A 23,842-nucleotide genomic window follows, 5' to 3' on the forward strand; every position below is an offset into this window, starting at 1 on the left:
TGGGGTGCAGTCACCACTTTTCTATTGCTCTCCGTTTAGTGGAGATTTCCTTCTCTGATGGTTTCCACCTTACACCGATTCTGACTTTCAAAGGTTTTACTCTACCTGTAGTTGTTTCTCTCTTTGTCTATCATCTTCTTGTGTTTCTGCTACCTCTTTTATTTCCATCAAACATGCCAGGGGGTTGTCTGCTTTTTAGCCTTTTGTATACTCCATTTAGGCTTTTCCTTTATGATGGCTGAACCCCAACAACATCCACTACAGTCACCCTGATGTTGTAACTCATGACTTTGGAAGCTACGTACTGTTCCCCTCAGCAGCCTCCATAGACCCAGCTCACTTTGTACAGGTGAAAGCACTAATTTGTAGACCTAAATTATCAAAGATCTCTAGGAAACATCTCCTGGTTCACACTTGTGATGGCTGTGGAATTTTGATGATTCAGAGTATGCTTACTAATTCAATTTTTATCCAAGATCCATAGATTTTCTCAGCATCCATAGCAAATAGCTGATGATCAGCCACAGTTGATCACCCCATGTCTCCCTGTGATCTGAACCAGTGGCATTGTTACAGCTGTAGTTGTGGTGAAACAGGCATTCAAGTTAGACTTAGAAAATGTAGCATCAATTTCTAGGTCTCTTATTTGAGGTGAGGTGTTTACACTCTCTGAACCCCAATTTCCCACCTTTTTTATTGTCAAACTTTTCTATGGGTTGATTTATTATAAAAAGTTTTATTTATATACTGATGCACTCACCATGATCCCCTACCTACCTCATTTAAAAACAAAAACTTCCTATCTTGACTGCTCGGAGTCAAGTGAAGCTACTGAGGTTTTACAGAAATGCTGGTGAGGCACTTCCTGCCTTTTGACGTAAAGGCCCATTCACATGTGATCACCTGTCTAGGAAAGGAATGAAAACAATATGAGAGGCTTAGCATTCAAACATCCTTTCTGCCTATTACTCATTTCCTATCTTCAGTGGTTAGGATATAGCTGTTAAAATAGTTACTGCCTTTTCCCAAGGATGAGAAATTATGATTATGTGAGACAGAGAGAAGCCTGATGGCCAGTTGTTAAGTGGTCAAGCCTATATAGACATGTTCACTTGTAGATGATCGGCAGAGTGTCTGATATGGAATGAACCATCATCGTGTTTATGGTCCTGATCTCTACCAACCATGGCTGGACCTTAAGGGATGCATACCTGAGGAGTCAGGAATGAGTTCCAGAAGGAGGTCTTACCTGAACGGAGACTTAAAGGATGTAGGGAGGAGTTTGCCAGAAAGGATTCCATGCAGAGGAAGCCTTATGTGCAAAGATCAGAGGCAGGAGAGAACGTAGAACCTGAGCAGACCAAACAGTTTTTCTCAGGAGGTAGACAAGGGTAGATAGGGAATGGTTTTGTGTGAACTTGGGACAACCTAAGCCCTCTCATATGTCTTCTTTTCAGAACAATATCCTATGTTTGACTGTTTATTTGTAGACAACCCTACCCGTGAAATATACATGTACACTGAAATGTGAGCACCTTAAAGGCAGAGACCTAACCTGTCTTGTTCGCTGTGATAACTCCAGTGCTCAGAACAGGGCGAGACCCATAGGCAAACAAGTTGCCATCAGGTTGATCACCGCTCTTGGTGGCCCTGTGGGTGACAGACTGGGACTGTGCTCCACAGATTCCTCAGCGGCTGATTTTTCAGAAGGAGATCACCAGGCCTTCCTTCGGAGTGCCTCTGGGTGGATTCAAGCCTCCATCACCCTTTCAATTGGCAGCCGGGCATGTTAACGTTTGGATCTCTCAGGGCCTCTCTGTCCATAGCACGGGCTCTTTAAACATTGGCTGAATTAATGAGTAACTGCTGAGCATGTGCCTGGTTAGTTGTAGATTATTCTGTGGGATGGGATGTTTTCCTGGGGTCCACCTCCTCTGGACAATTATCTTGCTTTATTTTCCATGGCATGACTGGAGCGTTGAGAAGAGAATAATTTTGAGATGATCTTTTTACCTGGAGGCAAAAGAGTATTCAGAAAATGAGCACCTAGTTTATTTTACTCCTGACTCCAAGTAATAAGGAGCTCTGGTGGTGTAGTGCCTAAGGCATTTGGCTGCTAAGTAGAAGGTTGGCAATTCAAACTCATCAGCCCCTCTGCAGAAGGAAGACTGGGCAATCTACTTCAGTAAAGATTTACTGCCTGAGAAACTCAAAGGGGGTCGCTGTGAGTCAGAATTGATTCAATGGCAGTAAGTTTTTTTTTTTTTCTCTGTTTAATAAAACTCCACACATTCTCCCAGATACCCTATGACCTGAGACCCTCTTGACCATCTTTCAAAGCCCTCTTAAAAGCCTACCTTCAGAGACCCACCTGACAGAACTAAATGTTGATAAGTCAATGTAAATGACTCTTGTAGACAACTCTGCCAAACCAAAGACAAACTAACTTGAGAACATAATCTCAACATTGGCTTATTGTCATATTTCTCAGGTGCCTGTAGGGTTTGATAAAAAGTCAGAAGACACATTTGCCTAAGGCCTTTGTCTAGAATTCAGCACTTGTTTAGCAGGGCTGTTTGTTGGTGAGGATACAAAGAGTAAGATGAGGTAAGAAATGCCCTTCTTTTGTGCTGTCAGAAGAGGCAGCTTCGCAAGGAATCACCGTGGGTGAAGGGTAGGGACCTTATTTTCCTCTCCTGACAGATGAGGAAAATGAGGTCCAGGAGGTGAAGTGACTGGCCCAGGGCTGGAGAGCTAGTTAGTGGCAGGCTGGAGCTGTAATCTGGTCCCTAACTCCCAGGGCCAATTCTCTTTCCTCTGTATTATTCGACCTCCTGAGACGTTAGCTGTAGTTTATCAGGAAACTTATATTACCTCTTTCATTATTCGTCAGTCTTTTTGGAAATATTGATGATTGCCACCAGCATCATTCCTCTCTCAAATGACCTAGGAAAATGCCATGAAGGGGAAGTCTTAGTTTGCATTTTCCAGTCTTCACCTCTAACTTTGGGCATTTGTCTTAACCTCTGTCCCCAACTTGGCGGTTTCACCAAACGTGTGAATACCCAGATTTATTGACTCCAGGGATCCCCCGTCTAATCACATTAGAAACCACACATTTTGTGTTCACATCCCCTACCAATAAAAACCCACTGTCATCAAGTCGATTCCAATTCATAGTGACCCTATAGGACAGAGTACAACTCCCCCATATTATTTCCAAGGCTGTAATCTTTATGGAAGCAGACTGCCACATCTTTCTCTTGCAGAGTGGCTGGTGGGTTCAAACCATTGACCTTTTCATTAGCAGCCAGAAACTTTAACCACTGCGCCACCAAGGATCCTTAGTCACATTCCCTAGAGTAATGAAATATTTTATTTTCCTTCTTGTATTCTCCAAACCAAACCAAACTCACTGCCATTGAGTCTATTTCAACTCATAGTGACCCCTCCTTGGGTTTCCAAGGTAGTATCATCACTACAGAAGTAGATTGTCCCATCTTCCTTCTGATCTGGAAGTCCTTTTTTTTTTTGTTGTTGTTGTTAAAAAGAAAACTTGACAACTTATCTAAGGGCCTTTCTAGCTCTTCAGAGATGCCTGGTAGGAGAGTTGATCAGATTTGCCTAAAGCATTTTCTCATTAGTTGTGCATGCATATGTGCTGCATGTGCACACATGTGCTCACACACACACACACACACACACACACCCTTTCTCTCTGTCTCTCTCTTTCCCTTTCAAATGTCATCCTCGGCACCCCAACAAAAATTTAATTATGGCAACTTGGAGCTTTCGACAACTTGGGCTTTACTGAAGGTTCCTTGGAAAGCCCCCAACTGCATGTCCTTCAAATGAAAAACTGCAGACATATTGAAGTGACTTGGTGGATTATTGGTTTGAACATCACTTCTTGCCACTCTCCTCCCCTTTTTTTGCAACTGAAGATTGGAATTTTAATTGCACAACTGGTGTTTAATTCATGATGCCCAGAAAGGGCATGGTTGATTAATTAGTTCAGATTATTAGGTGCCCTGAACCTGGGCCTGGCTCCTGCTTGATCAGTTTCAACAGCTCCATGCCTAAAATTACTGTCTTAGGTCCATGGAGGTGGGATTGTGCAGACATGAGCTGCTCAGTTCTGCCAGGATAAACCCTCCATTATGAGCATGCATTAGAGGGTCTTAAAAGGCATTTATTGAAATGTCGTGGTCTAATGGTTCAAGCTCACAGAATCAAGCTCTTGTAGGTTACAGACAGCAGCCTCTTAATTGGATGTTATCTCTCAGTACATAAAAAAAACACACGCTTACCTCCAATTAATTAAAAAAGAAAACAAAAAGTATGAAAAACACCATTAAAAGTATGAACTCTGGAGCCAGGCAGTTTGGATCTGACTCACACTTCTGCCATTTCCTAGCCCTGTAACTTTGGGCATTTGTCTTAACCTCTGTCTATTGCAACGTCTTTGTTAGTAAAGTGAGGATGATTATAGTGCCTATACCATAGGGCTGTTGTGAAGTTCAGATGAGTTAGTACACAAAAAGCACTTAGGGAAGTACCTGAAGCACAGTTGTTGTTTTTACTGATGGTATTAACAAGTTTACTTCTGTTTCTGTGCAATAACATCTCGTTGCCTTAAGGCCTGACATCGTTAGGGATGCTTTCCTGTGGAAGAACCTGGAGGTTGTCCCCTAATATCTGCTCTTTCCTCCTGCCTTATTAGTGGCCCTGTTTCCCACCAGCTTTTAGCTGGGGTTGTGGCTGTCCAGAGTAAAGAGTAAATTTCTTTTGTATCAATAAATGGACATGTGATTAATTGATGACCAGTGATTGTAAGTAGAAATAGTATGTTGGCTTCTGAAAAGTGCCCTTCTTCCTCCTCCCTTCCTGCTGATGGGGATTTGGGCATGATAGCTGGAACTCAAGGAGCGATTTTGGGTCATGTAATGCTATACTAGATTCATAACAGGGAGCTCTGGTAGTGTAGTGCCTAAGGCACTTGACTGCTAACCAGAAGGCTGGCAGTTCAAACCCACCAGCCACTCCTTGAAAGGAAGGTTGGGCAATCTACTTCCGTAGTGATACTGCCTCGGAAACCCAAGGAGGGGTCGCTATGAGTCAGGTCCGACTCGACGCACATAAAGCAACAACAGATTCATAGTGACCTCCTTTGGGTTTCCAAGCCAATAAGTCTTTATGGAAGTAGGTTGCCCAGTCTTCCTTCCATGGAGTGGCTGGTGGGTTTCAACCACCAGCCTTCTGATTAGCAGTCAAATGCCTTAGGCACTGTGCCACCAGAGCTCCTTTTAGAGATGAGGAACATCAAGGAAGCAGAAACCTGAGTCTCTGACAACTTTAGGGGTGCAGCTGCCCTAGTACTTTTCTTTTACTCTAGACTGTTGGCAAAAGAAAAACAAATGTCTTTATTATTTGCTACGAAAGTAGATTGCCCAACTTTCCTTCCGAGGAGTCGCTGGTGGATTTGAACTGCCAGCCTTCTGGTTAGCAGTGCCTTAGGTACTACACCATTACAGCTCCCTTTGGATATTGTTACTGTCAAATCTAGCCTTAACTAAAAAAAAAAAAAAAAATTCCTTTCTGTGAATCACACTGTAGTCTCCATGCACCTCCCTGCGTTCTCAATCCCACGACACTCAGCCCCTACTCTAGCCAAAGGCTAATAATGCAATCAAAGGAGACTCTTCAGCCCACCTCAGCTGATGCTTGGGTTTGAAATATGTCAGTGCGAATAAGTCTACAATATACAAACTAAGCAGTGTTTTAGCTTCTTCTCAACCATCCTTAAGAGATGAAAAATTCCATACCTTCAAAAGACATCTGTCCCATTTATTCCAGCTCTAAAACCAAAAAAACAAAACTCACTGCTGTTGAATCAACTCTGACTGATAGCGACCCCTCATTGGGTTTCTGAGGCGGTATCTCTACAGAAGTAGATTGCTCAACCTTCCTTCCAAGGAGTGGCTGGTGGGTTTGAACCGCCAGCCTTCTGGTTAGCAGTCAAGTGCCTTAGGCCCTATGCCACCAGAGCTCCTATTCCAGCTCTGGACATTTTAAATCTGTCTCCCTAAATTATTGTTTACCTTTGGTGTTAATATTGCCTAGGAATATATATATATATATATTCCTAAAAACACTCTGCCTGTGAATAACCCCTCTCTGTCTGTAATTGTAACCTGTGGTAACAGGTTTGCAACGGGCATGGGACTATTTCCTCCTTTTTAGCACTTATTTTCCATTAAAACCTGACATCTTTTTTTCAAATATGCATTGGTACTAAAGGACTTCTCCTCTATCCTGTATTAATGAGATGGTTATTAATGAGGGTATTAAGCATTGAGTCATTAGACAGTTGAGCTGACTCAATGCTTAAATTAAGAATAGGCAAATAACTTCTTCAGAGTAAGGCAAACATCTCAAAAGAGAGTTCAGTCTGTTTTGCTCAGCATTAAATTATGTTTTTTTTAATTTTATTAAAGTAAGACGTGCATATGGTTAAACATGAGGTGATATCCACAATTGAATCCCAAAATATGTATCCCTATCATGTGCATCCAGATATGTTGGCCTGCTTATTTGAGCTCCTAGGTCCACTTTTCCTGTGGTCCTGTATTCCTGTTATTAAACTCAGCTCATTCTTCTTTGTGCCATAGTGTACACACTTGTCTTGTACCCCTATCTTAGGTTGGTTGAGTTCCCTAGAGGCAGAGCCTGTGTTTGGGGGGTCAGGCAGTAACCCCGTAGCTTGGGCCAAACACAGTTCTCCAGAGCAGATGACAGTTAGGAGTTTTTCTTAGCCAACACACCACAGCTGGGATATTGGCATCACGGATGGTAAAAAGGATATGGCTGACCCAACATCATCCTTTACAGTCACCCATAATGTTGTAATTCTTGAGTGTGGAAACTACATATTGTTCACCACTGCAGCCTCCATAAACCCAGCTCATGTTGTGAGGTGAAAGATTAATTTGTAGAACTGAATTATCAGTGATCTCTAGGAAATGCCCCTTGACTTTCACTTGTCTAATTCACTAATAACAGATACCTGTGAAGGACTTAGTCCCATCTTCCCAAGCAGCAGAGAACCAGACTGTGTAGGTGATAGGATACAGAAGTTTATATTGCATGTTCTAAGACTCTAGTTGCCCTGTCAACTCAACTATGTAAGGACTCAATGCTTAAATTAAGAATAGGCAAATAACTTCTTCAGAATAAGGCAAACATCTCAAAGGAGAGTTCAGTCTGTTTTGCTCAGCATTAAATTATGTTTTTTTTTTAAATTTTATTAAAGTAAGACATGCATATGGTTAAACATGCAAATGGTATAAAAGGGAAATAAATGATGGTAAGGCCTCTTTTCTCCATCTTCTTGACTTTTATTTCCACTCCCCAGAGCTGAGTACTGTTAACACTTTCTTATGCTTCCATCCAGACATCAGTTGTATGCGTGCAAACATATATATTTATGATTTTATACACAAAGTGATGGCAGTATATCTACTGCTGTCTACTGTTTTGTTTTTCACTAAAAATAGGCCTTCCAGACCAACACATCTGTATCCATCCGATTTTTACAAATGACTGTAAGATGTCTCCCATGTCCTTTTTTACTGGACATTTAGGTTGTTTCTAGTTTTGCACTTACAAAAATGCTGCCACTATTACAAATTTTGTCTATTAGCAAAGAAAGTCCTTAGACGTATTTCTTTGCGTACATGCTCTTAGCATTTTTAAACTGAGAAGCTTATTCCTGCTTCTGCACAGATCACAGTGACTGTGGCTACATCTATATTGAATAATTAGGGGTCTGCACGTCTAACTAATGCTTTTCCACTCTCTGCCCATTTGTTTTTGAGCCTCTTTCCTAGAATGCAATTTGTGATGAGAAAAGATAGATGCTGTCACAGTTGAAAAAAGCTGAAAGCAGTTTTCAACTACGGGTCGTCCTAACAACAGCAAGTTAAAAGAATCGTGTTGGTATGTAGTTAACTAACAGGATAACTATGTAGAGAGGGACAGAAATTCTGATCTTGTTGAGAGTCGAAGAGGTCCCACGTTAGGAACGTGTCCAGAGCAAATTTAACAAACAATCAGCTTCTGCAGAGACCTGCCCAGCGTACTTAAAAGCACTCATTGTTGTCTTTTTGCTTGCAGTGAAGTACATGCGAGAAGCCACGCCCTACGTGAAGAAAGGCACCCCAGTGTCGGAGATTGGGTGGGAAACTCCTCCGCCGGAATCCCCTCGGCTAGGGAGCGGCTCCTCAGACCCTCTGTCACCGCAGTCCTTCTCCTTCCACAGAGACCGCAAAAGCATCCCCCTCAAGATGTGCTACGTCACTCGGAGCATGGCCTTGGCCGATCCTGAGAACAGGTAACAAGGGCCCCAGCTCTCCTCTGCACCTCGCACCTCGCACCTCGGCAGCTCTTTGACCTTTGGCATTCAGGGGATGATTGGTCAGGCTGTGCTACAATTCTGAACACACTCAGTGCGTTCCAAAGAAGGCAGCAAAGGGCCACGTGAGAGAGTGGACGGGGTCAGGCCAGGCTTGCCTCTTCCTCCAGGCTCTCCCTCTCCTTCCAGCTCTTTTCTTTCTTTCAGCCACATGGAGTCGTGATTATAGGGCCCTGGGCACTGAGCTCGGGTCTGGAAAGAGCTAAGGAATTGGGGTTGAGATCCTGAGTTTCTTCCCTGGCTCTGCCTTTGCCAGTTCACCCAGAGGCACCTTAGAAGGGCCTAGCAATTGCACTTCTGAAAGTAAGTCGTTAAAAAATCCTCTAGAAAGAAGAGAGAAGAAAATCAAAGACTCAGGGAAACAATTAATCCAAAGGACTGATGGACCATGTGAAGCCCAGCCTCTGCTACCCTCAGATCCGAAGCTCTGAATGATGTCCAGCTACCACCACAAAGCACTGTGACAGGGAGCGCGATAGAAGGGCCTGGACAGAGCAGAAGAAAAATTTTTTAAAAATTCAAAATCATAAAAATAGACCAGACTTACTGGTCTGATCAATAGGTGGAACCTGTGAGACTGAGGCCCTTAGACGCCCTTCAAACCTGTAACTGAACCCATACCCAAGCATCACCTGTAAAGTGAATAGTCACACTGGTGAGGACTGTATTCCCCAGAAACATCAGTCATATAGGACCTAAGGAGCAGAATTTGCCCAAAAACAAAGTGCAGAAGGCAGCAATGCTCAGGAAAGAAGGACAAATGGGGACAGTGAACCTGGGGGGAAGTGAGAAGAAAGCTGTTACATTTAGGAGATTGTGGCTAATGTCACAAAACAAAATTGGTTTGAATTGTTGGAGGGAAGGCTAATTTGCTCCGTAAACTTTCACCCAAACCACAAATAAATTAAAAGGAAAATGCTATTGAGGGCGGCTGTACCCTGGCACACGTCGGGTTGCTGTAAGTCACAATCAACTCTGTAGCAACTGGTTTGGTTTTTTTGGTTTGTTAGGCCTCAGAGCCTTCAACTGCACTTGGCAGGTTAGAGGAAACTATCCCTAGGGCTGTTTTCCCCTCTAAATCTCCATTATGCTCTGGAGAGAAGAAGGGGTGGCTTTGGTCCAAGCCTGGAGTGCTCCTTCCCAAAGTCGTGCGTGATTTCTCATGCTACAGGATAGACAGCTTCCAGCCTCGTGGCAACTATTAGGAGTTGGCCAAGAGCAAGCATATATTTGGGGTCCCTCTCCCCCATTAGTCTTACTTTATTAACTTATCATAACTCAAAAACATACATCTTGTAGAAAGAGAAATATAAGAGATATGTTGAAGAAGAAAGAAGAGAGAAAGGAATCAGGCCAGCAAATGGGGAATCTTGGTGACCTTTGCATCTACTTAAAATGCTAAAAATAGGACCAGCTCTGCTGGCACTTATTTAGAACATGTGTGGAACAGCTGCCACCGCCCGAGTAGGAAGCATGTGGCTGGGCTCAGAGTTGCTGATGGGGAAAAGGCAGAGAGAAAAGGAGCAGAGAGCAGGTTGCACCCTTGACTCCCAGCTCAGTGCCTTTCGTTTACTACTCGTTGAGCCAACTCTAAGGAAGCTGCTAGGTTCCTCTGACTCCAACCAGCTGTATCTTTACTCCCTTGCTCCCCCGCGCTGTCATACATCCTTTGTCTGATGTATCTGCTCAGGGATGGCTTCGTTATATGAGAGAATCAGCAAGACAGGAGCGCCTGAGCAGACCACCTGGGGGGCTTTGGAGAGACTGAGGCAGAGGTAGAGTGAGATGATCCCCTTCTGCCAGTTGCCTGGGCCTGCTGCTCACATCCTGGTTATGTTCAGTCTCCCCTTCCTGACTTTTCTCCCACCCAATCAAGCAAGTCCTTCCCCCTATGAATCTGATGTCTAAGGTTTCAGATCTGATGAAGTCATAGTTTATTGTGTTGCCCATCTTATGTTGGGCATTATGCTAATGACTTTAGACCAGAGACTGCCAAGTGGATGCCTCTGAGCGTAACCAGTCCTCAGATAGGTCTTATGGTTTATCTAGTGTTTTAAAAAAGATTTGTTTTAGTTATTATATTGAATCATTGAGAGATTTCACATAAAAAGTCAGGTTTTTGCTTTTCTAGAAAAATTGAAAAAAAAAGTTTCATTGCCATCAAGTCGATTTGACTCATAGTGACTCCTGCTTGGGCTTCTGAGGCAGTATCTCTACAGATACGGGGCCCACAATATTGTAGGCAGGGCTACAATCTACTGAGCCCAGGAGAGCCTGTCCCTTTGACAAGAACACACTCTTCTCACCACTCCTATCACCTTTCACTGAAGGGATTCAATTAATTACCTACCTGGTCTTTCACATTACCTTCTGGGGCCTTATAGACATGCAATTTGTAAACTGACTTAGTCCTCTTAACAGCTCTCTTACTTTCTATCATTATCCCTATTCTGCAAATTAAAAAAAAAAAAAAAAAACACATTACATTAACTGAGGCCCGGAGTGCTTATGAGTCCCTAAGGGCATATAGATATTCTATGATGTAACTGGGTTTCAGACCTATGTGTGTAGAATAGGTGACAAAGACAGTTTACTATTACCAAAAAAATGCGAACAGGATCTGAAGAGCCTGCTGGGATATCGTAGAAGCAATTCATGCTCTGGGGCGGGGGGTGGAGTAGATGATCGGCGCCGGTCCTTCAGCTGTGGCTTTTGTGCTGGAGTTCTGCCAGGTAATTGAGTTCTGCGTTAAAGACTAGTTCAGGAGCATCAAGTAGTAATCCATATACTGGAAGTTTCACAACCAGTAGAAGAGAATGTGTTTTAAGTTTTTATATTGGTGCCCTTTGTGTCCCACCATTGATGAGTGTATGTAAGGTCCCCCCTCACCACCCCAGGTGGAGAGAGATGGCCTGTCTTGCTAGGGAGTGAGACCCAGCAGGGAACAACTGAAAATGTAAACTAGCTAAGGCACAGAAGTGAGGAGGGGACTTCAGATGCCGACATGGCCAGAGCTCCTACTGACAAGTGAGGAAGGGCAACCCAAGACACATAAAGAGATTAGAGACCTAGGTGGGTCTTGCCTCTGGTTGAGGAAAAGAAGCAAAGAAGAAGGAAACAGGTTTTATATGCCAGGCCCCATGTAGTGTAGTGGTCAAAATATGGAATCTTTCATTTTATTTCAGTGAGCTATGGGTGATTTATTTTCTTTACGCTTTTCTCAATTTTCCTTTTTTTTTTTGTTTCAAAAAGGGCAAGTCTCAGGGCTACTGGCCACTGCATCTCTGTTGTCATTTGTGTGTGTGTGTTTATATGTGTGTGTGATTTGTTCTCTATTCAGCAGTTCATGTACATTCAGTTTCATGACATTCATTGCAATCCTCACAATGTAACAGCTCTCTTCCCACTTCTTCCCTGTATCCACCTTTTCCCTGTGTTGTTCTTTGTTGTGCATTCCTGCCCTCTGAGCTATCTCCCGGAGCACATGCTGCCCTTCTGATCTCCCATGGTTGCTTGTTCTAAGGAGTGTACCTACCCGATGTAACTGCTCCCCTTATAGGTCTGTCTGATGTTTGGCTGGAAGCCACAGAAATGAATTCGATTCCAGGCTAGAAGAATGCCTAGGGGCTATAGTAAAAATATGGACACTTCAAAAGCCAACTCTTTGCTGTATGAAAGTCACACCTAACAAGGTGATTTTAAAAAGCAAAAAAATACAGAGATAGGCAAAGCATACAAAACAAATGGAAACTAACAGTAAGAAAGTGGAGATCTTGATTTTGATGTGTGTCAGAGTAAAATGCAGGCTGAAAAGCATTATCCAAGACAAAGAAGGACTGATTTATGCTAAAAGCCAGAATTCCCAAGAGAGATTCAACAGTTATGAATATGTACCAAGTAACACAACAGCCCCTTTGAAGCAGAAACTGCAGAAGATGCAAGAAGCAATAGAAATATACTAATAGATAATTTAACATCCCACTCTCAGTCAGAGACAGCGGAAGTGGACAAAAATAGGTAGGAATATAGAAGCCCCAGACAACATCATTACATAGGTCTGGCTCCATCTCACACTTCGTACCCTGATAACGGAGAACACACCTTCTGTTTAAATGCACATAGAATAATCACAAAATTCACCATTATTAGTCTCCCAAAGGAAATACAATAATTTCCGTGAGGTAGAAATAATACAAATAACGTTCCCTGGTGATAGTGGAATAAAAGTAGAAAATCAATAACAAAACCAAACCACAGAAAACTTTTCTCCCTGGATTTTTAAAAGCTCTCTATAAAATAACTCTTAGGCCACAGGGGAAATACAAAGTGAAATTGTATAAGTTTTAGAAAGAGAAAACACTGCATCTACTAAATATAAAAGGGACAGGAGGAGAAAGGGTGAGTGTGGGCTATGGCACCGGCTAGACCTGCAGTAGACTCCCAGTTCTACCACTGGCACGTGAATTTAGTATCTTATTTAGTTCACATAACAACCGTAGGTTGTTGATGCTCTGATCTCCATTTTATAGACAGTGGAACTAAACTCAGAAATGAAGTTGATGCAAATGGTAGGTCTGGGATTCAAACCTAGGCCTGGCTGACTTCAAGTCCAAGTTCTTAATCAACTATACTATTGTCTCTGCCTTCAGCACCCAGGCCATCAGCTCACCTGAACTGAAAGCAAGGTGCCCAGGAGTTAATGGTCTCCTGGGGGCTAAAACCTGACAACTAATGGCCATAGCATCTGAGAGCTAATCCCCTCGGCTGCTGGTGACACACAGCTGCTTGTGGTTTGCATGAAAAACGCTAATGTTCAGTTTCTCAAATAGCAACAGCCATAGACCAGCAGGCAGGACTGCTGTTTTTTCTCTGAAAAAGGTCACTCAGCAGGCATTGAATCCACAAGAATATGTCACTGCTAGTGGCTGTCAGTGATTGTAGCAATTTTTTTAAATTCTACCTCTTAAATATCTCGTTTTTTACATTTTTTTTATGTTCCACTGTCCTGTACAGCCACGGCCCTCGTCTAGCCACATCCTCCATCCTTCACAGTATTTGAACTTGGTTCCTACCCAGTGCTTTCTTTCTGGTTCAACTCCTCCTCGTCCCCTCATCCTCCATCTGACACCCAGCTAGCCAAAGGGACTTGAAACACTCAAAATTTACTCATTGGAAGGGTGATGGAAAAATTTGGAAAGGTAAAGTGGTGATGGTTACACAACATTAATTATAATTGATGTCAATGAATGGTACATGTGAAAAATGCTGAAATGGCAAACATCTTGTTACATGTGTACTTCCCACAATATAACAATAAATGAATACTCATTTCATCAAAATGACTCTTTGTCACCTGTACTAATATCAAAAGTCCTTAGTGTTGCATCAAAATCCCACTAGGTTTTGGATCTTCCCCGGCTGTCCAGCTCCTCCTCAGCCTAGACTCGATGCTCTAGTGACTCTTGAATTATTTGTGTATTGTCTCCACTTGCCTCCTGATAATTTCCTAAACCAGTTGCTGTCAAGTTGACTCTGCCTTATGGTAACCCCATGTGTGTCCTAGTAGAATTGTGTTCCATGGAGTTTTCAGTGACTGAGTTCTGGAAGAACATTGTCAGCCCCATGCATTGCATCCCACTGAGCTCCTGCAAGATGGGAAGAGCCAGTGGGTTCGCAGCTCACTGGAATCCTCCTTGTAGGTCAAGTAGGCTGTAACTTAACTCCACTCTTGCAGCATCATTTGGTTACCTGGCTCCATTGCTATCTGTCTTTCAACCTAGTATCGAACTGTTTTGTCTCTTATTCCTTGGTAGGTTTGGACCTACTTTAACTGTCTATTTTTCTGAAATCTTTCAAGGCAGAGAAGATTAACATGAATGGCCAAGCAATTATGTTTTTCCCAATAAGAATGTATGCATAATTTGCATCTTTGTATACAAGAGAGTGCACAAAAAAGGTTCATCTTAATGAGCTTAAAAAACGTTTCCATAGCCTTGTTATTTTTAAGAAAATCTATTTCCCTCATAAATAAACTTGAGTACTCATCCTAATTATCATATATTCTTAATCAGTGGGGTATGGATTAGTAAGGTTTCACTGGCAATGGTAAGCTTGTTAAAAACATAAATTTAACTGTTGGGTTAGCTTGAGAAAAAAGAGAATTGAGAGGTAGCATAGTGCCTAAGGCACTTGACTGCTAACCAGAAGGCTGGAGGTTCAAACCCACCAGCCACTCCTCGGAAGGAAGGTTGGGCAATCCTACTTCCATAGTGATACTGCCTCGGAAACCCAAAGAGGGGTCGCTATGAGTCGGGGCCGACTCGACAGCATATAACAACAACAACACCACCAAGCATGGTAAGCATAGTGCTGTGATTTCAATGATACAAGGCTCCTTATGAGTTCATGTTAGCCCATCCCAGGCCTCTGAGCACAGTTCCAGGAAAATTTCAATTCCCCTTACTGAGGAGCACTTCGAGAAGTTGGACTTGGCCATCTTGTTGCTGAGGAATTTTTGCTGACGTTGACTCTCAGTATTCAGGTCTTGATCCTTTGCGCTCAATCCATTCATTGAACTCCATTTGCTTTGCAAAAAGCTGCCCCAGGATTTTCCAGCTGAGATAATGAAGCCTCTGGAAATAACCCCAATGCGATCATGCAGGCTTCCTCTGCTCAAGCAGGCATCGCCTACCCTAGTGATTCTCCAGTGCAAGAGTGTCGTTCACAGGCCTTTGTTGGCCCTTTCTTCTGCACGAGTGGGATTTAGCTCTCCTTATTTGGGGCACAGAGAGGAACATTTGGAACATCTGCTCAGATATGCACGAGGCATTGGCGACTCTGGAAGACGTCTCACCAGTGTACTTCAGGCACAGGTACCAACTCTCCTTGAGCAGAGGCTTACTTGTTGCTATGGTGCCGAATAAGTTGAGGTGGAGCTTTCAGACTAAGAGACTACGAAGAAAGGCCTGGCTATCTACTTCTACAAATGAGCCATTGAAAACCCTGGGGATCACAGTGGTCTGATAAGCAGCCAATCATGAGGATGGAGCAGGAGCAAGCGTGGTTTTGTTCTGTTCTAGGGTCACCAGGAGGCAGGGGCAGACTCAGCAGCAGCCAAAACAGCAACAATAACAACTTCCATCTGCAGGTCTTGAATCTGCTGACAGATCCGCCCTAAACAGCGCTCAGATAGGAGTCTTAACATTGCCTGTACTGTAAACCTGATTGGAATTCCTTTGCTTCTCTCATATTTCAGCTTTGAAACAGAGAGTGTTAATTACTCAGGTTCTCTGCCAGGTGCTGAGGCTGCAGCAGGACAGAGTTCTTGCTCCAGTACAGTTCACCGTCAGGTACAGAGCATTGACAAGTAAGTTGGCAATTACAAAATGATACCACAGAGCGATGATGAGAGGAGTATAAGATGCTGTGGAAGTCCCCTTACAAGAAAGACACTCAATCCAGAATTCCCTTTTTGGAGGGATAGGGATGGTGTTGACAGGGAAGGATTCTCAGAGGAAATGTCAATGCTGTGACTTGAATAATAAAGTAGCAGTTAGGCACTCAGGGCTTGGGGGAGGGAGGATGGGGGATGTTTCTGACAAAGGAAATAATATATAAGTGGAGGCACGAGACAAGGAAGACCATTGTTCTTTTGAAGAACTGGAAGTTCAGATCTTTCTGGAGCAATCCAGAAGAAGGGTGTGTCAAGAGAAGAGTCTGGAGGTCAGACTGAAGCACTTTATAGTTTAGATGTTACCCTAAGAGGGGTCTGAAGCAGTGGAATGCTGTAACAAAGATTACTTTGGCTTCGAGTGCATTGGACTGAGGCAGGACTGGAGGCTGGTGGACCAGTTAGGGGATGGTTGCAGAAATTCAGGTAAGAGTTCAACCAGGTTTCTACTAAGGTAGGGCCGTGGCCATGAAGAGATGTTGGGTGTATTTATAAGATTTTCAGAAGTAGAGTGTGCAGGAGTTGGTATAAAGTAAGCTTTGGAGAGGTGAGGCAAAGGCTGAGTCCAGGCGAATTTGTTCTGCCAGCCGTGGAAGCAGAGCCACAGTCAGCCACACAGCTCTGTTTCCCAGATTATCACACTGGCCCCGAGTGAACAGGACTGAGGACTGCGGTGGAGAGTGGGGGACTGGTAGAAGCACAGGAAAGACGTAGGCCTTTGAGAGTATTGCCTGGATTGGGAGTCAGAAGAGCTGCATTTTTATAGTCTTGTGTCTATAATTTGATTTTTAAATGTGTGGAAGTTAGCCTCCATGTACTTTTTCTTTTGTATTTGCCATAGTTATCAGAGCTGCACATAGAAATCACTCACTAAATATGGAATGGGGATTGCAGTGATATTAGGGTCCTGGCAGGACACAGATGTCCTACTTGAGGAGTTAACTGAAGAGCATTTAATAAAGAGATTATTTACAGAGGAGAGGGTAGTGTTTAACCAGTTCCTGTTGAATCAACTTCACCTTTGACTCACAGAGACCCCATGTGTGTCAAAGTAGAATTGTGCTCCATAGGGATTTTAAAGACTGATTTTTTGGAAGCAGGCAACCAGGCCTTTCTTCTGAGGTGAATTCAAACTTCCAACCTTTCGGTTAGCAGCCAAGCAAATTAACCATTTGTGTCACCCAGGGACTCCCAGACAGTGGTAAGGAAACCAGTAGCACTGGTGAAGCACCCAGGGTTTAGCAGCAGCAGGAAACTGTTACTACCTAGGCTTGAGGTGCAAAAGACCCAAGTCATTGCAGCCCAGCAAGGACGATAGCCCTGGAAGAGGAGCAGTGGAACAGGTGGGGTGGAGATGACATTATACCTAAAGCATTCTCTGTGCCCTAGAGTCTCCTGTCAACGCCTCCAGTTGGCTGCATGCAATTAGATGCTAGGGAGCCTGAGTGATGCTGTTTATTGCATAGAATTTGACTTCTCAGAAGACAGATCAAGGCAGAGAATGAATCAGGCATACAGTAGGAAAAAAAAAAAAAAAAAAATCACAAAGAGTATATTTACATAGTCTCTTTGAAAACAGGCATTATGTGTATATACAAATGATAACTCATTATAAGAAAATATGGTTAACCCAAGCATTTTGTTTCCTGAACTTGTTGGATAAAAACCTCTTGAACAATTTCAATACAGGGTTGGCAGAAAATGGGCCTCTCGAAGAGTATGAAGGGATGGACACTGGGAGGAGGTAACTATGGGGAGGAAGTAGGAGGGGAGCTGCTGCATTGTAAATTTTGGTCAATGACATGAGACAAAGTATATGTGAACTGCTGTATGAAAAGTGAATTTACTCTGTAAATCTTCACCCAAATCCTAAAAAAAAAAAAAAAAAAACCTCTTGAACAATTTCAAATTAGTATTTATAGAGTTGTGCTTAATTAACGATGTTATACCCCACCTAAAGTTTTAGTAAGGAGCCCTGGTAACACAATGGTTAAGTGCTTGGCTGCTGTCCCAGAGGTTCGTGGTTTGAAGCCACCAGCCACTCCACAGGGGAAAGATGTGTCAGTGTGGTTCCATAAAGATTATAGCCTTGGCAACCCTGTGGGAAAGTTCCACTCAACCCTATAGAGTTACTGTGAGTCAGAATCAACTCAACAGCAACAGGTTTGGTTTGGTTTAGAGTTTCAATTAAGATTTCTTTTAGCTTCTCATGGATTCCAGACTTTTTGGAGCCACTGAAGCTTGATTAACCCCCAAATGATTGCCCTGAGATCGTCTTTGAATTTTAAACCTCAAACCAAAACTATCCCCTGAAGTCTTCTTTAACCCAAACGATAGTTTAACTTAACTAATAAAGAAAGTCTTCCTTGAGCATTGTTCTCTTTAAGAACTGTTTAGACAGGATGAAATTGACAACAGGAGCTAGAAAGACTAGATAGGAAACTTAGGGGGTAGTGAGTGTATGTTTGCAAAAAGGACATGAGGTTGGCATCTTCCAGCCTCCTCCAACTTCACAAGAGGAAGACAGCCTCCCCATCAACAGCTAAGGCTTACTCCTATGAGGCCACCTTCCTATGAGCCATGCTGCCGCTCTCCAGCTTTTTACCAGTTGACACCAGCCATCCCTCCACAGCACTCACTACTTCTCGGCTGCGTTCAATAATTTGTTGCAGTGGCCACACAGAACTCACAGATAATATTCACAACTAGGGGTTTATTAGGGGAGTAACAGGCTATATCACTCAGGTTCAGGAATGCTTTCAGGATGCAATTCTGTCTCCCGACAATCTCCCCTTTGCTGTACCCTCAGACACTCCTCTCTGGCCCTTGGCCTCCTGACCTGGCCTCTGCTCTGCTCAGGCTAGTGTTACAAAGTTCTTTTAGCTCTACCAATAGGTGTATCCCACGTAGGTGCACCCCACTCAGCAGCAAGCCTCCTGTCCAAGGGCAATCAGCTTTCACGGGCCAGGTAAGCCTGCTGCTCTGCCTCGTGCCTCTTGTTTCCACTGTTGCCAACTCTCTGCCAGTGCGTCTCTCTGCCAGGTGTTTCTGACAGGGAAGCCAATGCAGGGATCTCAGGTCCAAGGACACACTGCTTCATCGCCAGCTCTTCTCTCTTGATAGCAATGGGATCCCTGTCTCTGCCTCTTGGAGGGCTCATTTTAAACCTGGCAGAGTGACAGAACTAATCCATTCCAACACCAACCAGAGTTCTACACACCTTATTTGCATGGTCCCACCTGGTAATAACAACAACAGCAACAACCTGGTAATCAAGTGGCAGTTACAAAGACTACAGCTAGAAAAGCCATACCACGTAATCACTGTACCACAATGTTAGTGGAGAAGGAGGAAAAAGAGGGGAACGATTATACACCTTGAAGAATGTCATTCATGTCACCAAATCATACATGTCAAAATTGTTGAATTGGGGTATGCTCTGCTGTGTACAATCTCAACAATAACCACAAAAATAAAAAAAAATAAGATTTCTTTTGGTCAAATGTACCCCTTCCTTTTCCTATGATTTGAGCTAGATACAGAAGAGACCATTGAGAGGCCCAGAAAAAAATGTGTATTTCATTCGAGATGGAAGTTGCAGCTGGACAGTGCCACAGGGAGAGGACAGCGTAGCAATGGTGTGGACTTGGTGATGGATTTTTTTTTTTTTTACTCACCTCGGAAAGTGGCAAGTCTAGAAGGAGTGTCTCCTTCCATAATGACAAAACGAGGGCCTTGAAAAGACACAAGTAAGAGCGCTGCTGTCCCCTTTTCAAGCTAATGTGATGGTGAAATATTTATGAAAAGGCAAAGCTAGCTGGAGATGTGAGAAAAAGAAACAGGATACTTGAACAGGAACTGGTGATTAATGAGAATCAAAACTGTAGTCTGCCAAATCTTTGTAACGTTCATTTGCTTCCATCTAAAATGCCAAATCATTTACCCTTTATGCACATATTTTCACTTATAATGTGGTGCTTTTCTTCCCTAGCATTAAACCCTCTTCCCCGCCTCTGTTAGGAAGCACACAGTAAAGGCCAAGTAGTGCAATTTGTTTTCATTTCCTGTATTACTAAACATTCAGACAATCAGAAAATGTTTCCTCATGTTACCTGGAAACGAAACTCTAGGTCCAGCACTTAGAATTCTTGGAGCTGTTTTCTCAATCTCTTTGGCAATTTTTTTTTTTTTTTTTTTACAAGATTCATGATGCAGTCTTGAAAAGATGATAGAATTTCAGGCCAGGCCAACCTGAGTTTAATTGCTGGCTTTTCCACATAGGATCTAGGTGACATTAGGCAATTTATTCACTTCTTTGAATCTTTTTTAAAAATATACGAAATGAAGGTAATCATCTCTCTGTGTGCACCGTTTCAAGAATTAAGTAAATTAAAATTTGCCTGGTGCCTGGGCCATGTTGTGTTGTTAGTTGCTGCCAGGTCCTTTCCCACTCATAGTGGCCTCAGGTGTGCAGGATATGGCTGCTCCACAGGGTTTTCAAAGCTGCGACCCTTCAGAAGCAGATCACCAGACCTGTCTTTCAAGTCATTGCTGGGTGGGTTCAGACCACCAGCCTTTTGGCTAGTAGTCAAAGCTTGATCATTTAACCACCCAGTGACTATTGCCTGGGAAATAACTAGTTGCTGAAGAGTTGACATTGACTCATGGCAACCTCCTGTGTATCACAGTGGAACCATGCTCCATAGAGTTTTCAGGGGGTGATTGTTCACAAGTAGATCACCAGGCCTTTCTTTTGAGACTCCTCTGGGTGGACTAGAACCCCCAACATTTTGGTTAATGGCCGAGTGCACTAACTTGGCACCCACGGACTCTTCGTAGGTACATAGCAAATGTCATCTCTTTCCCATTCTCTTTTCTTCTAAAACTACCCACCCTGAATGATCAGGTATGTCTAGGCAGAAGAGACTATACCTATGACCATATAAAAGGTTGGCAGATGATATTTCTACATACGTATTTGTATGTGCTATAAAAACTCACTGCCATTAAGTCGATTCCAACTCATAGAGAGCCCTCCTTGGGTTTCTGAGGTGGTATCTCTATAGAAGTAGATTGTCCAGTCCTCCGTCCAAGGAGTGGCTTGAACCACCAGCAGTCAAATGCCTTAGGCACTATGCCACCAGAGCTCCCATGTGCTGTAAGAATGTACAAATACATACCAGAGCTAACAAAGGGCAAAGTTACAATGACTTCTTGGACACAGCCAACTATCCTGAGGGAGTGAGTAGATGGACCTATGAGCTTGCAACCATGGTTGCAGGGGATATAAAGCTCAGTTGGCATAACATACTACACAAAAATACTGTTCTATATCCTACTTTGGTGAGTAGCACCTGGGGTCTTAAAACCTTGCAAGCGGCCATCTGGATGCAACAATGGGTCTCTCCTCATCCAGACCGAAGAAGAATGAAGAAAACCAAAGATGCATGGAAACAATTAGTCAAAAGGAATAGTAGACATATAATCTTCAGCCTGTATGACCATGAGACCAGAAGAACTAGATGGTGCCTGGATACCACCCTCAAGCACTCAGAAAAGGATCCGTGCAGGAGATCCCATATAGAGTGAGGGAACAATATGGAATAAAGCTCAAAATAAAAAAAAAAAAAAAAAGACCAGGTTTGCTGGTCTGATAGAGCCTGGTGAGACCCCTGAGACTATGACCCCTAGTTACCCTTCAGGTCTGGCACTAGACTCACTCCTGTGGCTTCCAGCTAAACAATACACAGGCATATAGGGTGAACATTTATATCAGGTAGATATACTCCTTAGAGTGATCAGTTGTGGGAGAACACAAGGGCAGTATGTGCACAGGGAAATAGCTGGGAAGTAGGGTACAGGAATGCATAGGAAAGAAGGATACAGGGAAGAGGTAACTATGGAGAAACAGTGGAAAGAGAGCTGTGACATTGTGGGGACTATATCAGTCAATATCATGAAACAAAATGGTACGAACTGCTATAGAGAAAAAGAATTTGCTCTATAAACTTTCACCCAAATCACAATAAAAATTAGTTTTTTAAAAAATACACAAAACTATCCACCCCTACTAAGATTATGAAAGGATGCCTTGATGTCATGTGATGCATTAAGAATTTTTGAGAAATTTTATTAAGTGCTAGGAAAACCAGGGGTAAACAATACTCCTCAGAGTATGTATATTGTTGTTGTTGTTATGTGCCATTGAGTCAGACCCGACTCATAGCGACCCCTCCTTGGGTTTGCGTGGCAGTGTGACTATGGAGTAGATTGCCTCATCTTCCTTCCTCTGAGTGGCTGGTGGGTTTGAACCCCCAGCCTTCTGGTTAGCAGTCAAGTGCCATAGGCACTATGCTCCCAGAGCTCCCAGAGTATATGTGGGTTGATGAAAATGACATTGTGACTTTACAGTTTCCTGCCTGATCCCACACCTGTAGTAGCTGACAGTTTGAAGAACTGGGTCAGTTTGCAAATACCATCTTTAGATTAATTTCTCCAGGACACACAAAAACAGGACTTGAATCACTGAGAAGGGATAAAACCATACAAAGCCCACATATGGTTTTATAGAAATATTCCAGTAAATCTTGACGACAGACTTCTCCAGACTACTGTCAGATATGTAGAGAAGGAGAGTGGCAGGTAAAAGAACACACATGAGCCAGAGAAGAAATGTGAACCAAAATATTTCTGCTGATACCACAGTAATTCCAGGATCCTATTGACTTTAGCCTGCTTCAGGTTCCCAGGCTTCACAAATCTATTATCATGATTGATATCTGTGTACAAAAATTATAATAGGGCTGTTCGTGTGTAACCATCCTTACATAATGTAAATTGTCGTCACTGTTTTTCTTGTTCTAGAGGTTTTTTTGGTTGTGTTTTATCTGCCTTTTCTTCCTTAACCTTTACAGTATGAGAAATCCACCATTTTGAGACAGTTACAGCTTTTTGTGACTGTAGGTGAAGGAAGAGCTGGTGGACACCAGCATTGAAGTAAACGAGCTAACCAAAACACCATTAAAAGTCAGTGTTCATAGCAGCTGAGAACTAACGAATCATTGCTCTCTTGGTATTCTACACGTAGCAACAGACAGCCCTTGTGACTTTGAAAACAGAAGAACCTGAGTTTGAGTCTTAACTCTTTGTAATCTTGGACACCTTGTTTCACCTCTTTAGACCTTATTTACCATGTCTTTAATAATAAGGCCTACTTTTCAAAATTAATTTCAGCTTAAATGACTCTCAAAATGCACTATGCATAATCTCTTGGGTACGATTTTTTTTTTTTTTTAATTGTGATTTGGGTGAAAGTTTACAGAGCAAATTCACTTTCCATACAGCAGCTCACATACACTTTGTCTCATGAGATTGACTGCAGTTTCCCACAATGCAACAGCTCCCCTCCCACTTCCTCCTCATAGTTACCTTTTCTCAGTGTCCTTCCCTCCATGCACTCCTGCCCCCTGAGCTGTCTACCTGTGCATATTCAGCCCTTCTATTCTCCTATGATTGGTCTCTCCAAGGAGTGTATCTACCTAATGTAAATATGTTCAGTTCATATGCCTGTCTTTTGTTTGGCTGGAAGCCACAGGAATAGGTTCACTTCCAGAGCTGAAGGGCAGCTAGGGGCCATAGTCTCAGTGGTTCCATCAGGCTCTATCAGACCAGAAAACCTGGTCCTTTTTCTTTTTAATGATTTTGAGTTTTGTTCTACATTGTTCTCTCACTCTATCCAGGATCTCCTACAGAGATCCCCCCCTGAGTGATTGACAGTGGTAGCTGGACACCATCTAGTTCTTCTGGTCTCATAGTCATATAGGCTGAGGACTGAGGACTACCAGTCACTTGGACTAATTGTTTCCATGTGTCTTTGGTTTTCTTCATTCTTCTTTGTTCTGGACAAGGAGAGACCCATC

The 23,842-nt window shown here is 43.0% G+C and overlaps 1 protein-coding gene across 1 annotated transcript in view; it reads left to right on the forward strand.

Annotated features, from left to right (window-relative positions):
* The window catches only part of SNTB1 (syntrophin beta 1), a gene marked incomplete at its 3' end in the record, with an annotated part of 321,501 nt that overhangs the window by 116,451 nt on the left and 181,208 nt on the right, over positions 1-23,842 (forward strand). Inside the window, exon 2 of the mRNA XM_007943433.2 lies at positions 8,176-8,392. Within this exon, the coding sequence (XP_007941624.1) occupies positions 8,176-8,392 (217 nt within the window). The remainder of the gene's footprint in view (positions 1-8,175; positions 8,393-23,842) is intronic.

This window comes from Orycteropus afer, unplaced genomic scaffold (assembly GCF_000298275.1).
Source record: "Orycteropus afer afer isolate SDZICR_OR568_19922 unplaced genomic scaffold, OryAfe1.0 scaffold00106, whole genome shotgun sequence".
NCBI classification, from domain to species: Eukaryota; Metazoa; Chordata; class Mammalia; order Tubulidentata; family Orycteropodidae; genus Orycteropus; species Orycteropus afer.